This window comes from Vulpes vulpes, chromosome 14 (assembly GCF_048418805.1).
Source record: "Vulpes vulpes isolate BD-2025 chromosome 14, VulVul3, whole genome shotgun sequence".
NCBI classification, from domain to species: Eukaryota; Metazoa; Chordata; class Mammalia; order Carnivora; family Canidae; genus Vulpes; species Vulpes vulpes.
Genome location: NC_132793.1, coordinates 18,138,135 through 18,161,518, shown reverse-complemented (window position 1 = coordinate 18,161,518; position 23,384 = coordinate 18,138,135). Strand labels below are relative to the sequence as shown.

General features: G+C 40.9%; 1 protein-coding gene across 13 annotated transcripts in view; it reads right to left on the bottom strand.

Annotated features, from left to right (window-relative positions):
• CHD6 (chromodomain helicase DNA binding protein 6) overlaps positions 1 to 23,384 on the bottom strand; it is a 202,143-nt gene that overhangs the window by 123,429 nt on the left and 55,330 nt on the right. For 9 of the 13 annotated variants that reach the window (XM_072735839.1, XM_072735842.1, XM_072735833.1 and 6 more), the window contains exon 3: positions 13,479 to 13,999. In XM_072735839.1, the coding sequence (XP_072591940.1) occupies positions 13,479 to 13,999 (521 nt within the window). Of the gene's footprint in view, positions 1 to 13,478; positions 14,000 to 15,082; positions 15,187 to 23,384 lie in introns of all 13 variants that reach the window. The other 4 variants (XM_072735836.1, XM_026009654.2, XM_072735837.1 and 1 more) reach the window with 1 other exon arrangement.

Below are 23,384 nucleotides of genomic sequence, written 5' to 3'. Positions count from 1 at the left end.
AGATAAATGATGAATAAATAAGGGAGAAGGGAGAGCTCTTGCTTACTACAGAACCCAAATGGTAAATGCAGAGGAAATGTGGAGTTGGAAAATCATTTTGTAACCACTATAAGAAACATAGTATAGTCCAGTACCATCAAGGAATGTTAAATCCAGGGAGAACAACTTGAAAATGAGCAAGATTTTTGCATGATCTTAAAGTGTCTCCCCACAGACTGCTTATTAGTTGCAAGTGAACAAAAGCAGTTAACTAGACAATGGTTATAAGAAAATGGCCTTACTCTTAGGAAAAGAGACATGGGATTATTTAGGGATAAAAAGTCATGATATATGCACCTTATTCTCAAATGGCTCAAGAAAAAACAAATATAGTGTTTGCTTTGATACATAACTATTCCATGACCAAGCTGGATACTGTGTTTGTTCAGCATCTTTTTGTTGATAGCCAATATGGACCTTCTAGACTACACAAGTGGGCAGAAGGTCAGGCTGGGCTATGGTATCCTATTCCTTGTACCACAGTGATTGATCCAGGGGTGGACACATAACCTAGCCAGGCCAACTTGGGAGTCCTTCCTTAAAAAAAAAAAAATTGGAGGGGGGGGATTGGGTAGGAAAATGAATCTTTTTCCTCCTACAAAAGGTTGTTAAGCTGTGAGCCCACAGCTGCAGACAGCCAATGTTTAGCCTCAGGAAGAAAAGCAGTTGCAAAAGATGGAGCTGACTCCCAGAAAGATGCAGGGGGAGGGATGGAGATAAAGAGAACACTGGCAGAATCCTCAACTACACTTCCTGGTTCTGATTCCTTAAGCCAGTGAACCCTTTGTTACTATTTTTTTTTTTTTTTACTTAATTCAAGTTGGGTTTATGTCACTTATAACCAAGGGGAGATTCTGTATAATACAAAGACCTAATGCTCTCACGATTTAGTGGCACTTGGGGCTGGATCAAAGCCATTTCATTTTTATAATCTTCTTTTCTAGCTTTCAGAGTTGGAACAAACTAACTTGCAAGGACAGAAAGAAAAATGGTAGACAAGATTTTGGAGGCTCAAAGCACTTATTTTTAGTAACAAAAGTCAAACTTGATTTTACAATAAAACATGTTATCTACTAAATTTAGAGAAAGCATCTATTATGTATTTATGACACACAAGACACTTGCAGTATATAAACAGTAAGAAGCATTAAAGATGACTGGCTCAGGGAACTAACAGCTGATTAGCAGGCCTCATCCCAGAGCTTTCCTGCTGTCCTCTATACACCTTCACCAGCCAAGAAGCTTTTCTACATCTTTACTTTGTGCAGTTTGTATTAGGAAAATAAGGAATTTAGGGGTCTTCCGAGTAGGAAATTACATTACAGTAGCTACATATAGAAAATTCATGAAAGCAATAGATAGACAAGACGCTCTCAAACTTTCCTCCCAGCTTCATCTCCAGTCCCCAAAATCCATGTTTCTTTGGTAGAACTGAGAGTTAGAAACTGAGTGCTGGGTCTGAGTAAGAAGAGAAAGATCTGGGTGTGTGTCACAACACTGTTCTACCAGAAGTCGTTTTTTATTACTCTGCCCCCAAAGACTCCAGATAATAAAATTTTTTTATCTATCAAATCCCATTATTTCAAAGTAACAGCATCATCCCATTTTTAAATTAAACCTTATAAAATACTCATCAAATTCAACAGGAAAAATCAGTTATTGGCACAGTGAGTTACCATAATTCCCAAATTCAGAACTGAAAACAGCACATGTAATGCCAGTTACCACCTCCACAGTCGTGCACGTGGCTGAGGAGAAAAGCCCGGAACTATGTCTACTCCAGGAACAACCCTTTGGAGAAGTTTCCAGTCTGGGCTTTGCCATGGCCCTGATCTTCTTGCCAGAAGTACAATACTGAAAAAATGGATATGGCTCCCAAAGAGCTCCTCTGCACTCTTAATTCAACTTTTACTTAATGCCCATGTTGGTTCAGTCTATACACAGAGAATTGAGGTAAGCAGAGATGACAAAAATCCTGGCTAAGTGAAAAAGAAAAACATACATAGAACTAATTGTTTTGGTATGGATGTAGTCATCTGTAGACGAAAATCAGAAGCAAATCTACCCTGTCCTCAGTCTCTTTAACTGTATCATCAGCACCATCAAAACAAAGATTAGGGGCACCTAGATGGTTCAGTGGTTAAGTGTCTGCCTTTTGCTCAGGTCGTGATCCCAGGGTCCTGCAATCTAGCCCCACATTAGGATCCCCGCTCAGCAGGGAGCCTGCTTCTCCCTCTCCCTCTGCCTATTCCTCCCCCTGCTGTGCTCTTGCGCTCTCACTCTCTCTCAATCAAATAAATAAAATTTTTAAAAAGATTATATTAGTTTATGACATTATCCTAGTAAAAACTGAAACAAAAACATTACATATTTAGAAGATGAAAAAGTACAGTTTTTTTTTTTTAATTTTTATTTATTTATGATAGTCACACAGAGAGAGAGAGAGGCAGAGACACAGGCAGAGGGAGAAGCAGGCTCCATGCACCGGAAGCCCGACATGGGATTCGATCCCGGATCTCCAGGATCGCGCCCTGGGCCAAAGGCAGGCGCTAAACCGCTGCGCCACCCAGGGATCCCAAAAGTACAGTTTTAATAAGTAATCTTACTAAAAGTTATAAAAGCAAATAGAAATAAAATTTCAAAAATTGTAGGTGTTCAACTGACAAGCCACCCTACTCACACCAAACCCCACTTTCCAGAGAGAAGTGCGTTTGAATGATAGCACCCTAACTCCAGTATGCCTCTAGTTCTTTATTTATCAACATCAAGCAACAATTGCTGACATCCTGATATGAAAGTCAATTAATTCGGATATTACATATCTCCCCTTCTCTTCCCCCTACTCAATATTTTTGTTGAATTACTTTAGTTTAAATTTTCAGTAATTCTCATTTTCTGACTGCTCCCATTTCATAATTCATCCTCGTTTTGCAGACAAAATATCATCTTGAACCTGAGGATGCAAACTTAACCCTTTACAAGTTTTTTCCCTGGTCTTTCTTCTGAAGACAACCGTTCTACTCATTCCTTTTTCCTCCTTTGCCGCTTAAAATTTGCCTCTACAGTCTTAATGATCTTTGGTGGATTGCTCCTCTTTAAAATGAATGGGATGGAAGGGCGCCTGGGTGGCTCAGTCAGTTAAGTGTCTGCCTTCAGTTCAGGTCATGATCTCAGGGTCCTGAGATCAAGCCCCACTTCAGGCTCCCTGCAGAGCCTGCTTCTCCCTCTCCCTTTGCCACTCCCTGTGCTTGTGCTGTCTCTCTCTGTGTCAAATAAATAAATAAATAAATAAATAAATAAATAAATAAATAAATAATTAAAAAAAATTTTTTTAAATAGATGAATGAGGTCGATAATACAGATGGATGGTGAGACCAAGCCTCACCCTTGAATGAGAGGCCTGACCCTTGAATAAAGGCCTACACATAAGTAGCTGACCCTCTTGCCCCCTTTTAGGGTACTGTCAGGGAAAGGTAAAGCAACTAGTTCTAAGTCCCCTTCCCATTGATGGAAGCCCCAAACTAACCCCCAGGGCAAACTGCTCAGTATCTTTAGAGTAACTACCTGATTTTAGCCTGAAGCTGACAAGTCAGATGACACTCATTCTATAGACAGTCCCTTCATCAATCACCTACATTTCTGGCCTGCCTCCCATCCCTTCTCCAGGGCAGCCAAGTCCATTGTGAAGAAGTATTTCTATCTCTGCTACAAAGAGCTCCTGCATGTACTCTGAGCTGGGATGGGATTCCCTCACAGCATTTATCCACCAAAATGATACACTGGCTTTCCTAGCCCAGAAATTCACAACATCTCATCTTTAAAGATTTATTCCCCTCTGTCCTTCCTGTCATTTCATTATTATTCGGTTAGGAAGTAAAAATAAAAATATGCTCAGCGACCATCTTAAAACTAGAAGCAGACCATCCCCCTGACCCTGCCCCTCCAAATGAATTCTCCTAGGAGCCACCACTCCTCCTCTTCCCATAAGCAGCCTACAGTGATCTCTAAAAGTGGTTAACTATTCACCAGACCCAGAAAACCCTACAAAATGATGCAAATCAATAGGTTCACACTTTCATGTTCACTTTAAGAATCCACATGAAACTGCCCAGGGCGATCCTGGAGACCCGGGATCGAATCCCACGTCGGGCTCCCGGTGCATGGAGCCTGCTTCTCCCTCTGCCTGTGTCTCTGCCTCTCTCTCTCTCTCTCTCTCTGTGACTATCATAAATAAATTTTTAAAAAAATTTTAAAAAGAAACTGCCCAGGCCATCAAGGTTATGCACATCTGAAAAGCTGCCAGTATCTGAAGAATGTTGCTGTCTGAAATCAATGTTTATCATTCTAGTGCTACAAGGGCAAAGTTGGTAGGTGTGCCCAGGCCAAAGAGTGGGGCTGCACACAGGATCAGTGGCCAAAAAGAGTGAATTTTTACTGTACCTGCTTAAAAATACTGAGAATAATGCTGACTTAAGGGTTTAGATGTAGATTTTCTGGCCATTGAACACATCCAGGTGAATAATGCCCCCAAGATGCAGATTACACAGTTCATGGTCAGATTAACTCATACATGAGCTCTCTCCCTGGACACTGAGATGATCCTTACTGAAAAAGAGCAGACTAAAAAAAAAAAAAAAAAAAAAAAGAGCAGACTGCTCCTAAACCAGAAAAGGAGGTTGCACAGAAGAAAAAGATATCCCAGAAGAAACAAAAACTTATGGCCTGGGAAGAATAATTTCAGCAAAAAACAAATGCCAATAAAAGTAAATGCAGGGGAAAAAAAAAAAACCTGGAAGCCACCTCCTACCCCAACATTTATTTAAATGTCTTTTGGTCCTTTTGCTCTAAGTCTTTTCTTATCTACTAATTCCTTTAATACCTGGCTCAATACTCACCACTTCCAAGGGACTCCCTGGACCACAACTGAAACACTCTTAATCCGCCAAATCCTTTCAGCTATTCTGTATATAGTTATACTAGGTTCTTTCACTTGTTTTTGAACACTTGCAAGACTGTTTGTCTAACTCGTAAAATTCCTCTGCGATCTAGATGATACTTCTATGACACTTTCCTTCCTCTACTATCCCACTCCCACCAAAAATACTCATAAATAAAGCAAGGCACAGAGGAGACACTAAAAATATACTGAAGAAATAAAGAAGCAGGTATTCATCACATTGTTATTCAGTAACCGTTTCCTTTCAGATTCAGTAAAAGCCGACTATGTACCCAATCCTAACTTAAAAAGCCCTGGGGATTACAGAGTAATAAGCACTCCAGGTGCTCCCTGAGAGATAGGAATGGAGACTTAGTCCAAAACTTCAGTGGTGGGTCTCTGCCATTGTCATTCACATTTCCTCCCTATAACACAGAAAGCCCAGTGGGTCCCAAGCACAGGTCTCTACTCAGAACTCGTATGTCTTCACATTTGTCTTCTTTCTTCTAATAAGTGGTCAGAATATAAAAAACAAGTTCTCCAACAGAATACGGTCAACACACATTCCTGTCTTAGCTCCACATCTGGAGGCTCCGCAAAGATCTGCACTCTCAACAAAGACAAGTGATTGACCTTCAAGCAATCCAGACAGAACTGAACCGACTGAATTTTACTGTGCTCCCTGCATCATGGTATCAGCCAACTCACAGTTCTAAGGTTTATATAATGGGAAGGTCTGGGCTTAACTTTCTGGAAGCAACCGTCAAAAGAAGAAAACCAGAAAAGAGAAAACCTTTCTTCCAGGATGTTACTAAGCATCCTGGATTTGGGAGAAAAAATATCCTATTCTAGGTTGACAAGCCAAAACAAATGCGGATAAAAGCTGAGGCCCAAAACTTAGGGTGTGTTTTGGAAAACAAAACAAAACCAACTCATTCAACAAGCACTTCTCAGGTACCAGCAGGGTGCTGGAGAATTCAACTCTATTCTGACCCTGTCTACCTGGAGATAGCATCAGATCCCACAGGTTGGGGGCTCAGTGCCACGTCATCACCCCCACCTGCTCTCTTCAGATGCTAGTCACAAGCCCAGGTTCACCTGTTCTTCTGACCAACACTGGAGGTTCCAATGACGACCTCCACCCCCACCCTCCACCCCCAATTAATTCCATTAATTAGCTTCAGCAGCTCACAGAATTCAGGGAAACATATTTACCAGTTTGTTAAAGGATATGACAAAAGATAAAGATGTACAGCCAGATAAGGAGATACACAGAGTGAAGTGTGGGAGGATCCTTTGCATAGGAACTTCTGCCCCTGTAGAGTTGAGGTGTACCACCCTCCAGCACGTGGGGATATTTACTCACCTGAAGGTTCTCCAAGCCTCCTACTATTGGGATTTTACGGAGGCTTCCTTACATAGGCATGATCAATTATCAATCCCATTTCCAGACCCTTTCCCCTCTCTGGATAATGAGGAGTGGGGCTCAAAACTTCAAGCTTCTAATCATGCTTGGTCTTTCTCGTGACCAGTCGCCATCCAGGAGCCCACCCAGAGTCACCTCACTGAACAAAAGATGCTTCTAGCATTCTTATCACCTAGGAGTTTGCAAGGGCTTAGGTGTCATGTGTCACAAACAGGATCAGAGACAAATATTAGAACAAGTGATGCTGCTGGTATTCTTATCAATGAGAACATTATAGTGGTTTCAGGAGTCCCATGTCAGGAACAGGTCAAAGACCAAATACTAGAATAAGAGATGAGATTGGTATTCCTATCACTCAGGAATGTACAAGAGTTTCAGGAGTTCTGTGCCAGGAACCAGGGCAGAAACCTATACATCTATTTCTCATTACTTCATAGGGCTCATCACATCATTCATCTTTTTTGATTTCCCATTACAGCAGATGTTAAACAGAAAAACGTAAATATGCTCTACTATTCCAGTGATCTTTTATTTATTTCTCAAAGGATGGCCTAAGAACCAAGTATGCACTAATTATCTGGCAGGCTTTTGAATTGTAGATTCCTAGGTCCTTAAAAAAAAATAATAATAATAACTCTCTCTAGGGATGTAGTCTGGGAATCTACATTTCTAACAAGCTGTCCAGGCAGGTGATTCCTTAGGCACAGGAAAGTCTGAGTCTTGGATCACAGATCCAAGTAGATGTTCCTCCACTTAAGCCAGCTCACTGATCAGTTTCTTGACTTTTGAGAAAGAGAATATAAACTATTCTGACATGTGTGGAAATTCCAAAGCTTATGCTCTGCCTTCAACAAAATGAACTCCAACACTCAAGACCCCGGCTTACAAAAACAACTTCCAGCTCAATCAAAATGTTCAGCTCTCAATTTAAGACAGTATAGCCTAAAGGGCTATCAACCTACTTACTCCTTAGGTACTCCTCCCTAGATGCAGAGTTAAGAACACCAGACGACCTCACGTATACTGGAATGGGTTGTCTTTCCTGCTCACCAAGCTGTGCTTTAATGCCATGAAGCTAACTTTTACTGAAGGCTATTTCAAGAAAGAGAAATATGAAATTCAAAGGCAACACAGAAGCATCTGATCCCAAAACTGTTGCTGAGGACAGAATCCATTACATCTTCTAATGTTCCTCAATAAGAAATTTCTTTGGCCTCCCTAAGGAAATGCCAAGGTGCTTTTCTAATACCAAAGCATTTTCCCAAAGCCCGAACACATTATATAATGTTGATCCCCCAGGATCTGACTTGGCAACTGCCTACCTTTCCTATTGCCTTGCTGCAGCTATACAGGCGCTGTGTGTCTACATATGGATAGGTCTATGTATATATTTGGATACACACGTGCATGTGTACCTTTGTCTACACGTCTTCTTATGCCAGTGGCCCCTTCCTCTTTGGGAAGAGGTACTGTGATTTAAAAACCGTAAAAGTTGGGCAGCCCCGGTGGCTCAGCAGCTTAGCGCCACCTTCAATCCGGGGCCTGATCCTGGAGACCTGGGATCGAGTCCCACGTCATGCTCCCTGCATGGAGCCTGCTTCTCCCTCTGCCTGGGACTCTGCCTCTCTGTGTGTGTGTGTGTGTGTGTGTGTGTGTGTGTGTGTGTCTCATGAATAAATAAATAAAATCTTAAAAAAAAAACTATAATAGTAATTAATCTATACTAAATGAAATTTACATTTCAGTGTCAGGGAAATGACAGCCTACCTTGGCTTCCTGGGAGAGCTTTCTTGCTTAAGTTTTATACAGTAAAGAAGTGAATTAAGCTCACACTCTTGAGATCATTTGAAGGGAAAGGAAGAGATGGTAGTTAAAAAAAAAAAAAAAAGCTTCTCATACTTTTCAAAGCATTTTGGACTTTTATCCCCTCTGCAGTAAATGAATATTCATCACTATTGATATCATCCTTGAAAAGGATAATCTGTTAGGCTCTGTCACCTGTTTAGAAGAGGAAACATGTTCAGTTATCTGGTTGCTACTCCAAGTGCAAGAGAAACAGTGCAGGGAAAAGCTGGAGTCATCTTAACAATCGTTCAAGGATTAGAGAACACCATGGAGTGTGCAAACTGAAACTCTACAGAAGGGTCATTTCCTACAAATAAGCAAACAATTTCTCTGACACTGGAATCTCCCCACCACTTTACATTCCCGACATTCCCTAGTGAGGCATAAACATGTGCAAAGCTGTTGGAGAAAAAAGTGGAAGCCTGGAGCCAAATCCTAACAGTGCTTCCCAATGGCTTTGTGCTTTAGACAAGTTATTTTTAAAATGTTCATTTCTTTAGTTAAAATTGAGACACCACCTACTATTATTTAACAATGGAAAAAAAAAAAAAAACAATGGGAGTTACTGGAGTAGAGTTCTATCCATCAAAATCCTAGAGAACACAGGCAACATCCTTTTTGAACTTGGCCACAGTAACTTCTTGCAAGATACATCTATGAAGGCAAGGGAAACAAAAACAAAAATGAACTATTGGGACTTAATCAAGATAAAAAGCTTCTGCACAGCAAAAGAAACAGTCAACAAGGGATCCCTGGGTGGCGCAGCGGTTTGGCGCCTGCCTTTGGCCCAGGGCGCGATCCTGGAGACCCGGGATCGAGTCCCACGTCGGGCTCCCAGTGCATGGAGCCTGCTTCTCCCTCTGCCTGTGTCTCTGCCTCTTTCTCTCTCTCTGTGTGACTATCATAAATAAATAAAAATTAAAAAAAAAAACAAACAGTCAGCAAAACTAAAAGACAACCTACAGAATGGGAGAAGATATTTGCAAATGACGTACCAGATAAAGGGCTAGTATCCAAGATCTATAAAGAACTTATTAAACTCAACAGCAAAGAAACAAACAATCCAATCATGAAACAGGCAAAAGACCTGAACAGAAATTTCACCAAAGACGACATACACATGGCCAACAAGCACATGAGAAAATGCTCCACATCACTTGGCATCAGGGAAATACAAATCAAAACCACAATGAGATACCACCTCACACCAGTGAGAATGGGGAAAATTAACAAGACAGGAAACAACAAATGTTGGAGAGGATATGGAGAAAGGGGAACCCTCCTGCACTGTTGGTGGGAATGGGAACTGGTGCAGCCTCTCTGGAAAACTGTGTGGAGGTTCCTCAAAGAGTTAAAAATAGATCTGCCCTACAACCCAGCAATTGTACTGCTGGTTTACCCCAAAGGTACAGATGCAGTGAAATGTCAGAACACCTGCACCGCAATGTTTATAGCAGCAATGTCCACAATAGCCAAACCTGTGGAAGGAGCCTTGGTGTCCACTGAAAGATGAATGGATAAAGGAGCTGTGGTGTATGTATACAATGGGATATTACTCAGCCATTAGAAACGATGAATACCCACCATTTGCTTCGATTTGGATAGAACTGGGGGGTATTATGCTGAGTGAAGTAAGTCAATCAGAGAAGGACAAACATTATATGGTCTCATTCATTCGGGGAATATAAAAAATAGTGAAAAGGATTAAAGGGAAAAGGAGAGAAAATGAGTGGGAAATATCAGTGAAGGAGACAACATGAGAGACTCCTAACTCTGGGAAACAAACAAGGGGTGGTGGAAAGGGAGGTGGGCGGGGGGTGGGGGTGACTGGGTGATGGGCACTGAGGGCGGCACTTGATGGGATGAGCACTGGGGATCAGGAGGTCTGAGTTTACGACACAACCCTGTACACAAGTCACTTCTCAGTGGGTCTCCTTTATCCTAGCTGCAGTACAACAGGTCAGACTAGCTCTCCTTCAGGTCTCCCAGGGAAAAAAGTCTCTGATTTACTATGCAGAGCAAGGCTCCAAGTTCTATGGAAGAGAGGATATGCCAGCATACTGGTGTGGGGAAGCTCTAGGGAGAACTGGGACTTGTACTCAGACCTGGAAATGGAAAGGACTTGGGATACTAGAAGAAGGACAGGGAATCATGTTGGCAAGAACAGCAAAAGCGATCCAGGAGAAACAAGTTGAGTGTCTTTAAGAGCCAGTGAGATCAGGCTAGCTGGTGAGGTCTATTGTCAGAGATGGAAGTGGGGGAGGGGTGAGACCCCAAAGGGTTTAAATATCAGAGAAAGGAGGGTAGCCCAGTGGCTTAGCAGTTTAGCGCCGCCTTCGGCCCAGGGCCTGATCCTGGAGACCTGGGATCGAGTCCCACATCGGGCTCCCTGCATGGAGCCTGCTTCTCCCTCTGCCTGTGTCTCTGTCTTTGTCTCTCTCTCTCTCTGTGCCTCTTATGAATAAATAAATAAAATCTTTTAAAAAAATAAATAAATAAATAAATATCAGAGAAAGGAGTCTGGATTTTGTCTTGAAAGCAGGAGGAACAGTCAGAAGTTTCAAATCAGGTACAGATTGTTAGAGGAAATCTCATTTCCCAGTCCCCACGTTTTACTCCCAAGGAGAGAATAATACTGGCGCCAGATTTTCAGCCCTTCTTCAAACTCTTCCTTCTATGATCAGAGACCTAGCAGAATAGAGAGGCTGGAAAAAGGAAAAGAACATAGTCCACCCATAAATGCCATAAAGAGAAGAAAGTGTGTTCTCTAGGCTACAGTGCCTGCAGTTCTGAGGGATAAACTCAACTGAGGGAGTAACAAGCAGCCCAATTCCAGCCACAAGCTGGTGGAGGGTCTTCAATCCAGTTTATAATAATAAAGCTGATCACTGCATCTCCAATCTCTGTTGACTATTTCCAAACTGATCTGGAAGGAAGAGAGAAAATGAAGGCATTTGATTCACCACCTTTTCCAACTACAAGCAGAAATAATATAATAATAGTGCTTCAGAAAGATTAGCCAGTGGAAGCTGGCAAGATGGACAAAAGATGGAAAAGACTGGAAGCTCTTAAATCAACTGTGGAGCTCCCATGATAATCCAAGTATTCAGTGAATGACCCGCAACCACCAAATGTCCGGGTCTAATCAATAACTGCTCAAATCAAAACATGTACTTGAGCCAATCTGTAAGAGAATAATATCGGGGAGCACAAAACACAGACTGAATTGCCAACATTTTTTTCAATTAATGTCCTTTCATAACTAAAACTGCTTCTGTTGACTAGTGGGATCTTTAATTAAAAGAATCAAAAGCAATTTAATAAATATATAACCTACCAAGCTACACAGAATTCTATCACGTTACAAGTCAATTTTGCATAGGCCCCAAATCAAGAGAGAAAGTCTCACATAATTTGCCCCCACTGCCCCATCTGCCAGGATCCTCTCAAAGGGTGTCTTCTGCTGCCAGAAGTTAGCAGCCCTTGAAAACACTACCAAGCACTTCTCCAGCTCACTTATCTTGTATACAGCCTATTTAGATCACAGGCAGGTTCCCTTAGTATTGCTGTATATATATATATATGGACACCTAAAGTCTTTTTGTGGAATGCCTCCTAGTGGCCCCCAAATGGAATTTATGGCAATGTCTGTACACTCATCTCCTTGTTTCATACCTCACACAAAGTAAACATGAATTGTTGTAAGCAGATAAGCACCAGAGACCAGTGCTAGTGAGCTCAGGTACCTATGGCTTTCTAATGCCTTCTACAAACAAACCAAAATCCTTAGTAGATCTGTGAAAATCTCCTCCAATTACCCTAATTCTAAAACACTATCCTCAGGAATTCTTTGTTTTCTGAAAGTCACCGCACTAGTTCACATCTCCCTCACATGTGTTATCACCCTGAAGAACCACTTCAGCTTTTCCAAAGTAACTTGGAGATGAAAGTTATAGCAAAAGACAGAGACTCACTCTACTATGTCACACACACATCAGAGATCTGAGTATACTCATTAGGTTCACTGAGAAACAGAGCCCCTAAGTTTATTTTTAGTGAGAATCCTGATTTTTACCTACCTCTCTTGACCTTCTAGAAGGTACTTTAAGTCTACTATCTGTAAACTACATTCCTAGGATCACCCCCGACTCCAAGCCTCTATGATAGACAAAAGACGAAATCCCCTGCCAGGCAGAAGGGAATGAGTATTATAAGGCAATTTTAACTTGGATTATGAAATTATCCACCTGGTCCCAACAAAATCCTTTTGAAAATGAACTGAACTATATAGTAAATTCTGAGTCAGCATAAACCATCCAAAATGCTTTCTTCTCTTTAAAATTTACTTCCTCCATACCTGACCCTATACAGGTCTGATGGTCTCATACTTTACATCCGCATTCACAACAATCTCTGTGTTTTCATGGGTGCTCCTTTCTATCTTCTGCCCCTGCACTTAGATTTTAGAAACTTAAATTCCTTAAGTTCCTTTTAACTATATAGAGGTTATATATTTTTTGTTCTGCATTTTTTCAGAAAGTTTAAATCTAATGTTCTGCACAAAGAATTTAGAAAGAGACAAAAAGAAAAACATTCCATTTGTACACAATGACAAATACTGAGTTTTCTGAGTGAAGACTACATTTGGATCCTGATAGAATCTCTAGCTAAGACCCTTAATGTCACCCACTCTGCAGTGAATCTGTGCCCCATTCCCTTGGGGCTCTCTACTGTAGTCTCTGCTGGTCTCATTTACTCATCACTTCCTGAGCACCTGTTGATGTGTCAGGCACTGTGTTAGATGCTGAATGAGAGAAACAGATGAGGAGCCGTCCCGCACTAGAGAGCTCACGGCCGAGGAAAGCTAGGCAGTCCCCTTCTATCTGGCATACCCATGGCTCTCCTAGACAGCCTGCACACAGATTCCCAGGACCAGGCACTGTCCTGATAGCTGCTATCCCCAAAACCACTGCCCTCCCTGTGCCACACCTCTAACATCCCTTCCCTTACACCTTGTGTATATGAACGTATCTTAATTCTCCTTAATCCAAAAGGAATGGCAAGAAATGGCAGTGCCAATATTAAGGTTATCTTTCTCTCATTAAGAGGTAAAAAAGTGGTTCATTTTGGATGAAAGTAGTGGAGTTATGTCCAGGGGCTGGAGTAAGGCCAAAAGCAACCCATTCAGTGTAGGCAGGGCCAAGTGGTCACAGAGGGAGGAAACGGACGCACCTGGCCTTCTTGGACTTTGTCCTGGCTGCAGTGTCAGCGCTGCTTCTCTTCTCTTTGGCCTCCTTGGTGCCCGAGGCCTCCCGGGGCTTCCGTGCTTTCTTGGCTCCATCCTTCTGCTTGGGCTCCTTGGGCTCCTTGGCCCTCTTGGGCTCCTTGGCCTTCCGGGGTTCCTTTGGCTCTCTAGGTTCTCGCTTCCTCTTTGGCTTGGGCTCCCTGTCCTTGCTTCCCTTTGCTGCACCATCTTGCTCTCCCGGATCCTTTTTCTTCCTTTTCTTCTTCACCCCAGTGCCTCCCCCTCCACTGTCCTCCATCCCATTATGGGATGTCATCTTCCTAGGGAAAAGAGTCTCAGCTTCCTCTTCAGCAGCATACAGGTCCTTCTGAGACAGACAGTGACTGGCAACATCTTCAATTTTCTCCTCCTGATCAGTGCTGCGCTCGAAGGGGGAGGGGGATTTGTAGTCAAAATTGACAGAGGCATCAGACATTGGGGAGTGATTCAGAACTTTTAAATTTGACAACTGTAAAAGAGAGAGACAAGCATATTACTTTTCTGCTGTGTGCTTAATTCTAGAGAGCATTAGGAAGTTCGAATGCATGGATCTGTTCAACATTTACTGTGTTCCTACCATGGGTAAGTTTCTCATGTGCTAGAGTCTTGGGGAGACAGTTTGTGTTTGCCTTTGCCCTTGTGGAGATGCACTAAGCCGCTGTTAGCATATAAAAAATTCATATGTAAAACAAACGAAAACATCCTGAAGGATTTCCATGTTACCTTCCCAAATCTGAAACACCTTAGGATCCCACGTCTAGAACCAGCAACAACAATGTCCCACCAAATACCTTTAGATCCTAGGCACACTGTTCTAACCCAGAACAGCACTGCTCATGTGAGTACACACAAGTTCTGTTTACATGTGCTTATAAATGAAACAGGTATCACTGGATGACAAGGATGCAGGGGGGTGAACTCAGTTGGTGCTGATTTCCCTAATTTCTTGCTCTCACCTATCTTCAAGCTGCATCAACATTCAGCTGGTTTGATGTTCAATAGGAAAACCCATATCATTCAAAACTACATCTTTTATTTTTAACTACAAGTAGAGTTCCTTCATACGATCGATCACCTTAGCCCCTAGACTCAGCACACCAAATAACCTTTGGCCACTTGCAAACCAAACCAAACCAAAACCAAAACAAAACAAATCAAAACAAAAAAACCCATAAAAACCACCCATGTAGGACAAAGTTTCATTGTAATAGATGCCATTAGAAAGAATGTGTCACAGAAGCTGAAGGCATCTTTCTAAAAGGAAATTTTTTTTTTTTTTTAAGATTTTATTTATTTATTCATGAGAGGCACAGAAAGGCAGAGACATAGGCAGAGGGAGAAGCAGACTCCGTGCAGGGAATCCGATGCAGGACTTGATCCCAGGACTCCTGGATCAGTACCTGAGCCAAAAGCACTCAACCACTGAGCCACCCAGACATCCCTAAAAAGGAAATTCTGAAGCTGTTCTGAGCACCATTAAATAAAGGTGCAGCTTCCCAAGGTGACCACTTTCAGGAAATATCCCTTTGGAAACAGAAGTCACATCTCATACCTTCGGGTCTGGTATCACAGAGTACATCTGTCATTTCATAACCAAGCTAAGGTTGGCAATAATCCGATAACATGGGTGCCGGTTTCAGGCAACAGCACACTCTCCTGGGTTGGGAACAAAGAAATAATTTAAAGAGAGCATGGGAGGGACAAGCAGGCTTTCCAGGAAGCCGGTCAAAATCATCTTTGCATGATGGCTAGTTTGCTCCCCTAACAAGAGGCCTGGTGTGGGCTAAAAGGCACAGGCCCTTACCTAGGTGGTGTGACTTCCTTCCAGAGTTCGAGTAACCCATCTGTGCTCAGACTTCGTGGCCCACCCTGGAGTGATGGAGTGCAAAATTCAGCTGCATGTTTCCCCTTCTGTGTTTTCCAGATCCCTTCCCTAGTCTAATACTCCCAAACATAACACTGAGAATCCCAGGAGAAAAAGATGAAAGAAAAAAAGGATTTTTTTGGATCTTTATCATAAATAAAGTCCAGTGTCATAAACAAGCCTAAGTTCAGAAAGAATTGGTCATTCTGGCAGCACTCCCTACTTTTAAAAAAAAAAGAAAAAGAAAGAAGAAGAAAAAAAAAAGACAAGACAATTCAGCTTGACTACCTCACTGCTGATTTAGTACTTAGGATGGTTTAGGAAAAAGAGATACTAAGCAAACTTAAAAGGAATTTAAAATACAATACAAGACATCGGTCAAGATGGCAAATTTTGTGTTATACTTTTTACCACAATAAAAAGAAAAAAAAGAAGTAAAAAAGAAAAAACAGGCAACAAGAAATCTGAGACTGCAGTAATAGGTACCCAGTTGAAGCTTGGAACCTGAGAGTATACAGCCATCCCTGGGATATTACTCAATTCTGTGCCAGAGACACTTGACCCTCAGGAAACAAGTTTTTGCTTAGCATGCAAGGGTGGACACACTAAAAAAACAACAAATACAAGTTAGTTTATTAAAGAGGATTTTAAAGACAACATATTCAAAACCTAATTTTACCAAGGCAGCTCTCTGTAGACAAAGTGGGACCCACTTTTCAACTCATACCTCATTTCGAGGTCTATCTTTTGAAAGCTAGGGCCCTCCAAAGTTAAGGCAGATGGATGTAGGTGGTGGAAACTCAATATTCAATCATTACACAGTAACAACAGCAACACCTAACACTTATTGGATATATATCACATAGATATACTTGGAATTATGCAAAGCATGCTTCATGGTATCTCTAATCTTTACAAGAATGCTGAAATATTAGTGTAAAGACATGTATTTTGTATATGAAGAAATAGAAGATTACTGATGTTAGGTGATGTACCCACAGACATACATTTAGTGAATGGCGGAACTTGGATCTGGACCTTCTGGCCAAAAGCTAGTGCTCACTTCACTGAGCACTTTATGACATACATCCCAGGAAACCATAACGATTGCTAGGCCACCAGACCAGTATGACTGGACTTGGTTAGAAACGTTAAATGGACTTGGCCTATATAACCACTTTGGGAAAAGGTCACATAGTTCTTTATAAACGTAAACATGTAACTACCTGACATCTCAGCAATTCCACTCTGAGGAATCACAAATAGTCATCTGCTCTACCCCTCATTTTACAGATAAGATAGTCAGGTCAGAGAGATGAAATAAGTTAGTCAAAAGGTTATATTTCGGGGCACCTGGGTGGCTCAGTCTGCTAAGGTCTGCCTTTGGTTGAGGTCATGATCCCAGGGTCCTGGGATCAAGTCCCGCATTGGGCTCCCTGCTCAGCGGGGAGCCTGCTTCTCCTTCTCCCTTTGCCTCTACTTGCCACTCTGCCTACTTGTGCTGTCAAATAAATAAAATCTTAAAAAGAAAAAAAAAAAGGTTATATTCCTAGGGAGTTGCAGAGCGGGGACATCCTACAGGAAGAAGGGAACACCAAGAAATGCTGCACAGTCAATGCTAAAAAGGGAGAAATATCCTAAGAGGCAGATATTAGTAATTAAAAAACATTAAATCTCCAAAGCCAATAACCTACCAGAAATACTTTTATTTTTAAGGCACCTTTTTGGGGTCTTGAAAAGATATCTGTTGAGGATTAAAAACTATGACAAAAAATATTTCTTCCATGTGTCTCAAGGTCAGTAGAGAAGCAGCAAAGAGCCTCAATAAACTGTTTTCAGACCCTACCAAGAAGGACAGTAAATCACCACTTTGAAAATGGCCCCCAAAGGGAACAGATTGGCAATGATGGACCACAGCACCAACAATATTTTACATTATGTTGACAATTTACTAAATACAGACGAGAACCTAGAACACAGGATGAAATGGAGAGGCCAACTGATAAAAAAGACATCCAAAAATGTCAGCTCATAAACTGCAGTTAGGAATAAAACCCACTTCTTTGACTCAAAATTAGCAACCTACAATATTCCTGGAAAAGACACTTAAAGTTATGAATCCAGGTAACTGGATCTGGGTCATTTGTAAAGGATTTAATAACTAATTGAGAGATTATGGCCTATGTCAATGGTTCCCAAACACAGGTCCAAGGACAAATCTGGATTATCCCCCCAAGAATCACTCAAGTACTTGAAAGTCAAAATAGACTCTAAATAAGGTCACCCATGGTACAACATGTATAGACCTTGGAAGACATTATGCTAAGTGAAAGAAGCCAGGTACAAAAGACTACTTATTGTATAATTCCATTTATATGAAATGTCCAGAATAGGCATATCCATAGAGACAAGAAGTAAATTAGTGGTTGCCAGGCCCTGAGGGAAGAGGAAATGAGGAGTGTCTGCTAATGGGCATATGGTTTCTTTTGGGGGTGATGAAAATGTTCTGAAATCAAATAGTGGTGATCTTTATACAATATTGTGACTATACTAAAAATCACTGAATTGCACAATTTAAATGTGTAATAGAATTTAAGGGATGTGAATTATATCTCAATTTTTAAAAATCCAATATAAGGATAGGGCAAAAATGGTCCTCTCAGACATTGCTGACAGCTCCATCAACTATTAAAAAGCCTTCTTCAGGGAAGTATAGCAACAATACCAATATTTTAATTATGGGTATGCTTTTAAACTGAATGATTAAAAAAATTAAATAAATAATAATAAACTGAATGATTTCTTTTACAACAGAAATTAAGGAAATATTTAAATTCTCCAAAGGCTGAGTAACATACAGAATTTTTAAAAGGGAGGAAAAACTATAAATCACTTATTTGTCAATCTTTATAAAGAATAATGTATAAATTAACAGCACATCCATCATATGGAACAGTATTATGCAGCCACTGTTATATTATTTTATTATATTACATATTATTAATTACAAAGTTTTAGTTGACATTTAAAAAATCCATAATATGTGGGAAGTAGGGAGGAAATCTATGATCTAATCCCATTTTTGTTTTTTAAAAATGCTATTTTTTTAAGAGTTTATTTATTTATTCACCAGAGACAGAAAGAGAGGCAGAGACACAGGCAGAGGGAGAAGCATGCTCCCTATGGGGAGCCTGATACAGGACTCAATCCCAGGACCCCGAGATCATGACCTAGCCAAAGGCAGATGCTCAACCACTGAGCTGACTCAGATGCCCCCAAAATGCTATTTCTCAACACTAACTTTTAAAAATAAATTTAGGATACATAGATATTAACCATCATTATGTGTGAGTGATAGGACTGTGGATAACATCCATTCTTTCTTTATAACTTTCTGAAAGTTACTTGTTTTCTTCCGTCTCTCACAAGAATGTAAGCTTCACAAGGCAGTGACTGAAGTACTCCCCAATATCTTTATGGCTTATGGTAAAACTCAATCATACAGTTATTGAATGAAATTAGTATTTTCAATTTGAAAAACAGAAAAAGTCTACAAAATTGTACATGTAAATACAAATGACAACAAATTCCTGTGTATAAAGAATGGAAGAAAATCGGCAAAACGTTAACAGTAATCATTTGAGGCTATGGAAATTTGGATGTTTAATTTTTCTAAATAGACACCTACATTTTCAATAACCAGGATATTACTTTTGTAATATTTGTAATTAAAATATTTTCACATATATGTAATAGAAAAATTTTAAAGGCTTTAATAATGAACAGGAAAAGCTGTTTTGGCAGACAATTCATACTCCTCCAAATTATCATGCTTCAGGATTCAAAGGCAGAATATGACAGGCACCAGCACCACAATCACATGGGACCGAGTGCTGGGCAAAGAGAGTGCTCTTTGCACTCAAGTTGGAAAGGCCCCCTGCATGCCCTCCATCCAGAAGTGCTTCTGTGTATCTCGGCAAGGTTCAGCCAGCTTCTGCGGTTATCTGCCTCAGAATCTTCCATCTTCTCCAGCAGGAAGATGAAAATGTTCTATGTTGGGCACCTGCACAGCTCAGTCGGTTAAGTGTCTGCTTTCAGCTCAGGTCTCAGGTTGTGATCCCAGGGTCCTAGGATCATGTCCCCTGGTCGAGCTCCCTGCTGAGCGGGGAGTCTGCTTCTCCCTCTCTCTCTCTTCCTCCCCCCTGCTTGTGCTCTCTCTCTCTCTCACGCTTTCTCTTAAATAAATAAAATCTTTAGAAAAAAAAAGTTTTATGTTTAGACAATATCAAGAAATTAGCTCAACATAAAAATGAACAGAAAAGTTTATCTAAATTTGAGATTTTTTTTTTGAAGTCCAAATGATAAAATAGAAAATAAACCACTACTATGAGTCGGTTTGCAGACATCTTCAGGTGGGAAAAGTCAGTTTCCAATTAAAATCAGGATTGTCTTATTCTTTCACCTTCACTTCCTTCTGAAAGAATATTTCTACGGTTATCTGACCATGGAATATACTAAAGGCAAAAACCCACATTTCTTTGCCTTTATTACTGCCATTGTACTGGGCTCAGTCATTTGGCAAGCAGGCTATGCTGGGTGAGCCAGACTGAGAAATAATGACCAACTATGTGTGTGTGTGTGTGTGTGTGTGTGTGCGTGTATGAGTGTGTATGTGTGTGTATTCTCTTCCACTTAGAATATTCAATCCCTCTTTACCCAGGAGTCCTGTGCTCTGGGTGACAGAGCAGGCATTCTGACCTGGATGTGGCTCCTCACATAGCCACAGCTGGTTAGCACCAGGAGGAGGAGAGGTCAGTTTCAGGCATCTAAGGCTACTGCAAGAGGAGGTGTCCAAGAGGCTCTCAGATATACTTTCCAAAAGACATTTCTACAAGAATGAATCAGACTGTCCAGGAAGAATGGACAAAGAGAGAAGAACAGGACCAAACCCTGACACGCACTGATATTTAAGGGTCCCCAGAGGAAGAACCTACAGAGAGGGTGAAAAGGAGCAATCAGGTCAGTGATGTCGTGGGGAAAAAGTCAGAATGTGTGATATCACAGAAGCCAGAAGATAAAGAGTACTACTCCAAGACAGGCATCAAATACTGCTGGGGAGGTGGTAAGTTAAGGACTGAAGGGTGGTGCACAGATGTGCAAACTTCACACTCCCTCTTGCCAAGTCCTAGAATCTGTCATTCCAGTCCCCATCTCTATTACCGTATTTTTGCGTTTAAAACCTGGGGGGGGGGGGGGGGCGAGGAGAGGGGGGATGACGCTTTTTCTTATGATATTTCAAGAGTCTCAAAGATTTTAGCTTCCCCAAATCTGCAAAGTCTATCTAAATCTTGTTAATTCCAGGCAGTAACAAAAACTGGGGGCAAGTAGATTACGAAATTTAAATGCAGACAGAGAAGAGTAAGAAGGAAAGAGAGAAAACAATACTTAGTAAGTACCTTGCCTGCCTTCCAATAATGCGTCCCATGTGACCATTTGCGTCCACAGGTCCAACAACAGATACATTTCATCTTTTCCTCCACAGGATGCTTTTAAAGGTTCCCTTGTTTAGGCTACATAATCCTAGTTTCATCCATCATACTTCATATGAAATGAGTCAATGTTCTTTTACCATCCTGGTCACCGTGCTCTGCCTTCTCAAGTATATTTCAGAACACAGAATGACTTAGGACAACAAAATATCTGTCAATGTATGTCAAAAGACGGAGAAAAGCATTCAATGCTCAGATTTCTTTTTCTTTGGAGGAGGGAGAATTTGGGTAAGGTCCACTTTAAGTCCTTTTGAAACATGAATCCAGGATGAGGGTGTTTAAAATCTTGGTTGTACTAAGGAATTTACTAACACTCCATCTTCAGGTATGTTGAAAAGGCCCTCCAAAAGACTGCCAAATGGAAGATCTGACTGGTATTAGCCCTTATCTTAAGACCTTCTGCAGTGTGATGCTGAAAAGTCTAAGATACGAATTATTTATTCATCCATATGATCAATTTTGCTATTCTCTCTTTCACTATTCTGAATTGTGGGTCATTATTTGGTGATCTATACTGGTGGTACACGCCATCCTAGGGATGGGAGTTCTCACCTGTCCCCAATAGAGAACAGCTGAGACCACTTCTTTTGGGAATGTGGTGGCCAGCTAAATGCATCATGCCACTTTTTTTTTTCATTATGATTTTATTTATTTATTTAGAGGGAAAGTACAAGTGAGGGGAGAGGCAGAGGCAAAGAACGAATCTCAAGCAGACTCCCTGCTGAGCGCAGAGCCCAATGCAGGACTCGATCCCCTAACCCAGAGACCAATGACCTGAGCCAAAATCACCTGGCTCAGGTCACCTGGGCATCCCAATCCACCATGCTTCTTATCTTAGTTTATTTTGGTCACCACCCAAAATGTAGCACTCCACACTCCAGGGCTTTCCACTCTCCTTTACTATCATATGCTTCACCTTTCCAAACCCACCCACATATTACTCTCTGCCCTCCCAAACTTTACTCCTGGGTCCTCTGAAACAACTTGACTAAAACTTGGCTCTACCCAGAAGACACCATCTTTTTAAAACACTCTGAGAGAAAAAAAAATAAAAAAATAAAAAAATAAAAATAAAACACTCTGAGATTCTTTGGTGGGACTGACATGCCCCAAACCTCCATACTCTCCAGTTCCAGAGCGTCACTCTTCGACCTGCAATGCAGAGAAGCCTGGCTCTTTTGAGGTATATGCCATTCCCCTACTGCAACTGCCTGTTTGTAACCAGACTAAACTTTCTTAAGAAAAAAAACCTGGGATCCCTGGGTGGCGCAGCGGTTTGGCGCCTGCCTTTGGCCCAGGGCACGATCCTGGCGACCCAGGATCAAATCCCACATCGGGCTCCCGGTGCATGGAGCCTGCTTCTCCCTCTGCCTATGTCTCTGCCTCTCTCTCTCTCTGTGACTATCATAAATTAAAAAAAATAAAAGAAAAAGAAAAAAAACCTAACGTTTAGTCAATTTTGTAGCTGGCCTAAAGCAGACCCTCAAATATTTCTTGATGAATAACTGCTGGAAAAACTCAACAAATATTTGTTTAGTAAATAAATTATATCCATATTCACTCTAGAGAAGGAAACCTGGTCTAACAATACGAATGTCTTTGAGATTCCCAGCGTTTATCTGAAGAAAACTCTTCCTGCCCCACCTTTTCATTTTCTAGAAGTCTTAGAAAGAGGGGCTCTACTGATCTGATTTTTGGTCATGGAGTTTGGAGAGCAGGTTCTCTCCTGATTACTGCAAGTCTCGGTTAACCTTCTGGTCAAGCTCCAAATTTTAATCCTACTCATAGTATTACCTATTCCTATTGTACTTGTGCTCATAAACTGTCCTCTACAGTGGATATTTGTACCAAAAACCTCTTACCCATATCATATATCAAATAATATTAACTACATTTTCCATTTCTCTCAGTACCATGCAAGGAGTTGGGATGAATAAAAACCAGTATTTCCTTACTATGGGTTTGTTACCACTAACACCAGATTTCGTCCCCTTACAAAGGAGCAGTTCTAGCTGTTCGATACATCAGTAGTGCTACAATGGTTTTCAGTGACTGGAGTTCACATTTCATTCCTCTGGCAAAATGTTTTTCTACCTAACATTGCTTAGTGTTCTGAGGGATTAAGATGTATATATATTTCTTAGCAGAAGTTTATTCTTTAATACAGATAAAAGACTATAGCACCCAAGTGACTTATTTTTAAAAGTTTTATTAAAGTCTATTTTTCTTGCATCACTTCTTTAGGCAATTCAAAGTCAATCTCTAAACCCTTTGTCCTTGGTATGCTACTCCTGTTATGCCCTTTCTGGTTAATAAGAAGTATGATTATTTATTACAAAGTTCTGATTAACTTGTAGAATCTTTCATCTCAGTTTAATTTACCTCGATAAAACTTTGGACAAGGAAATGTGGATTTTTTAAGATTGGAATGTATTTTACAT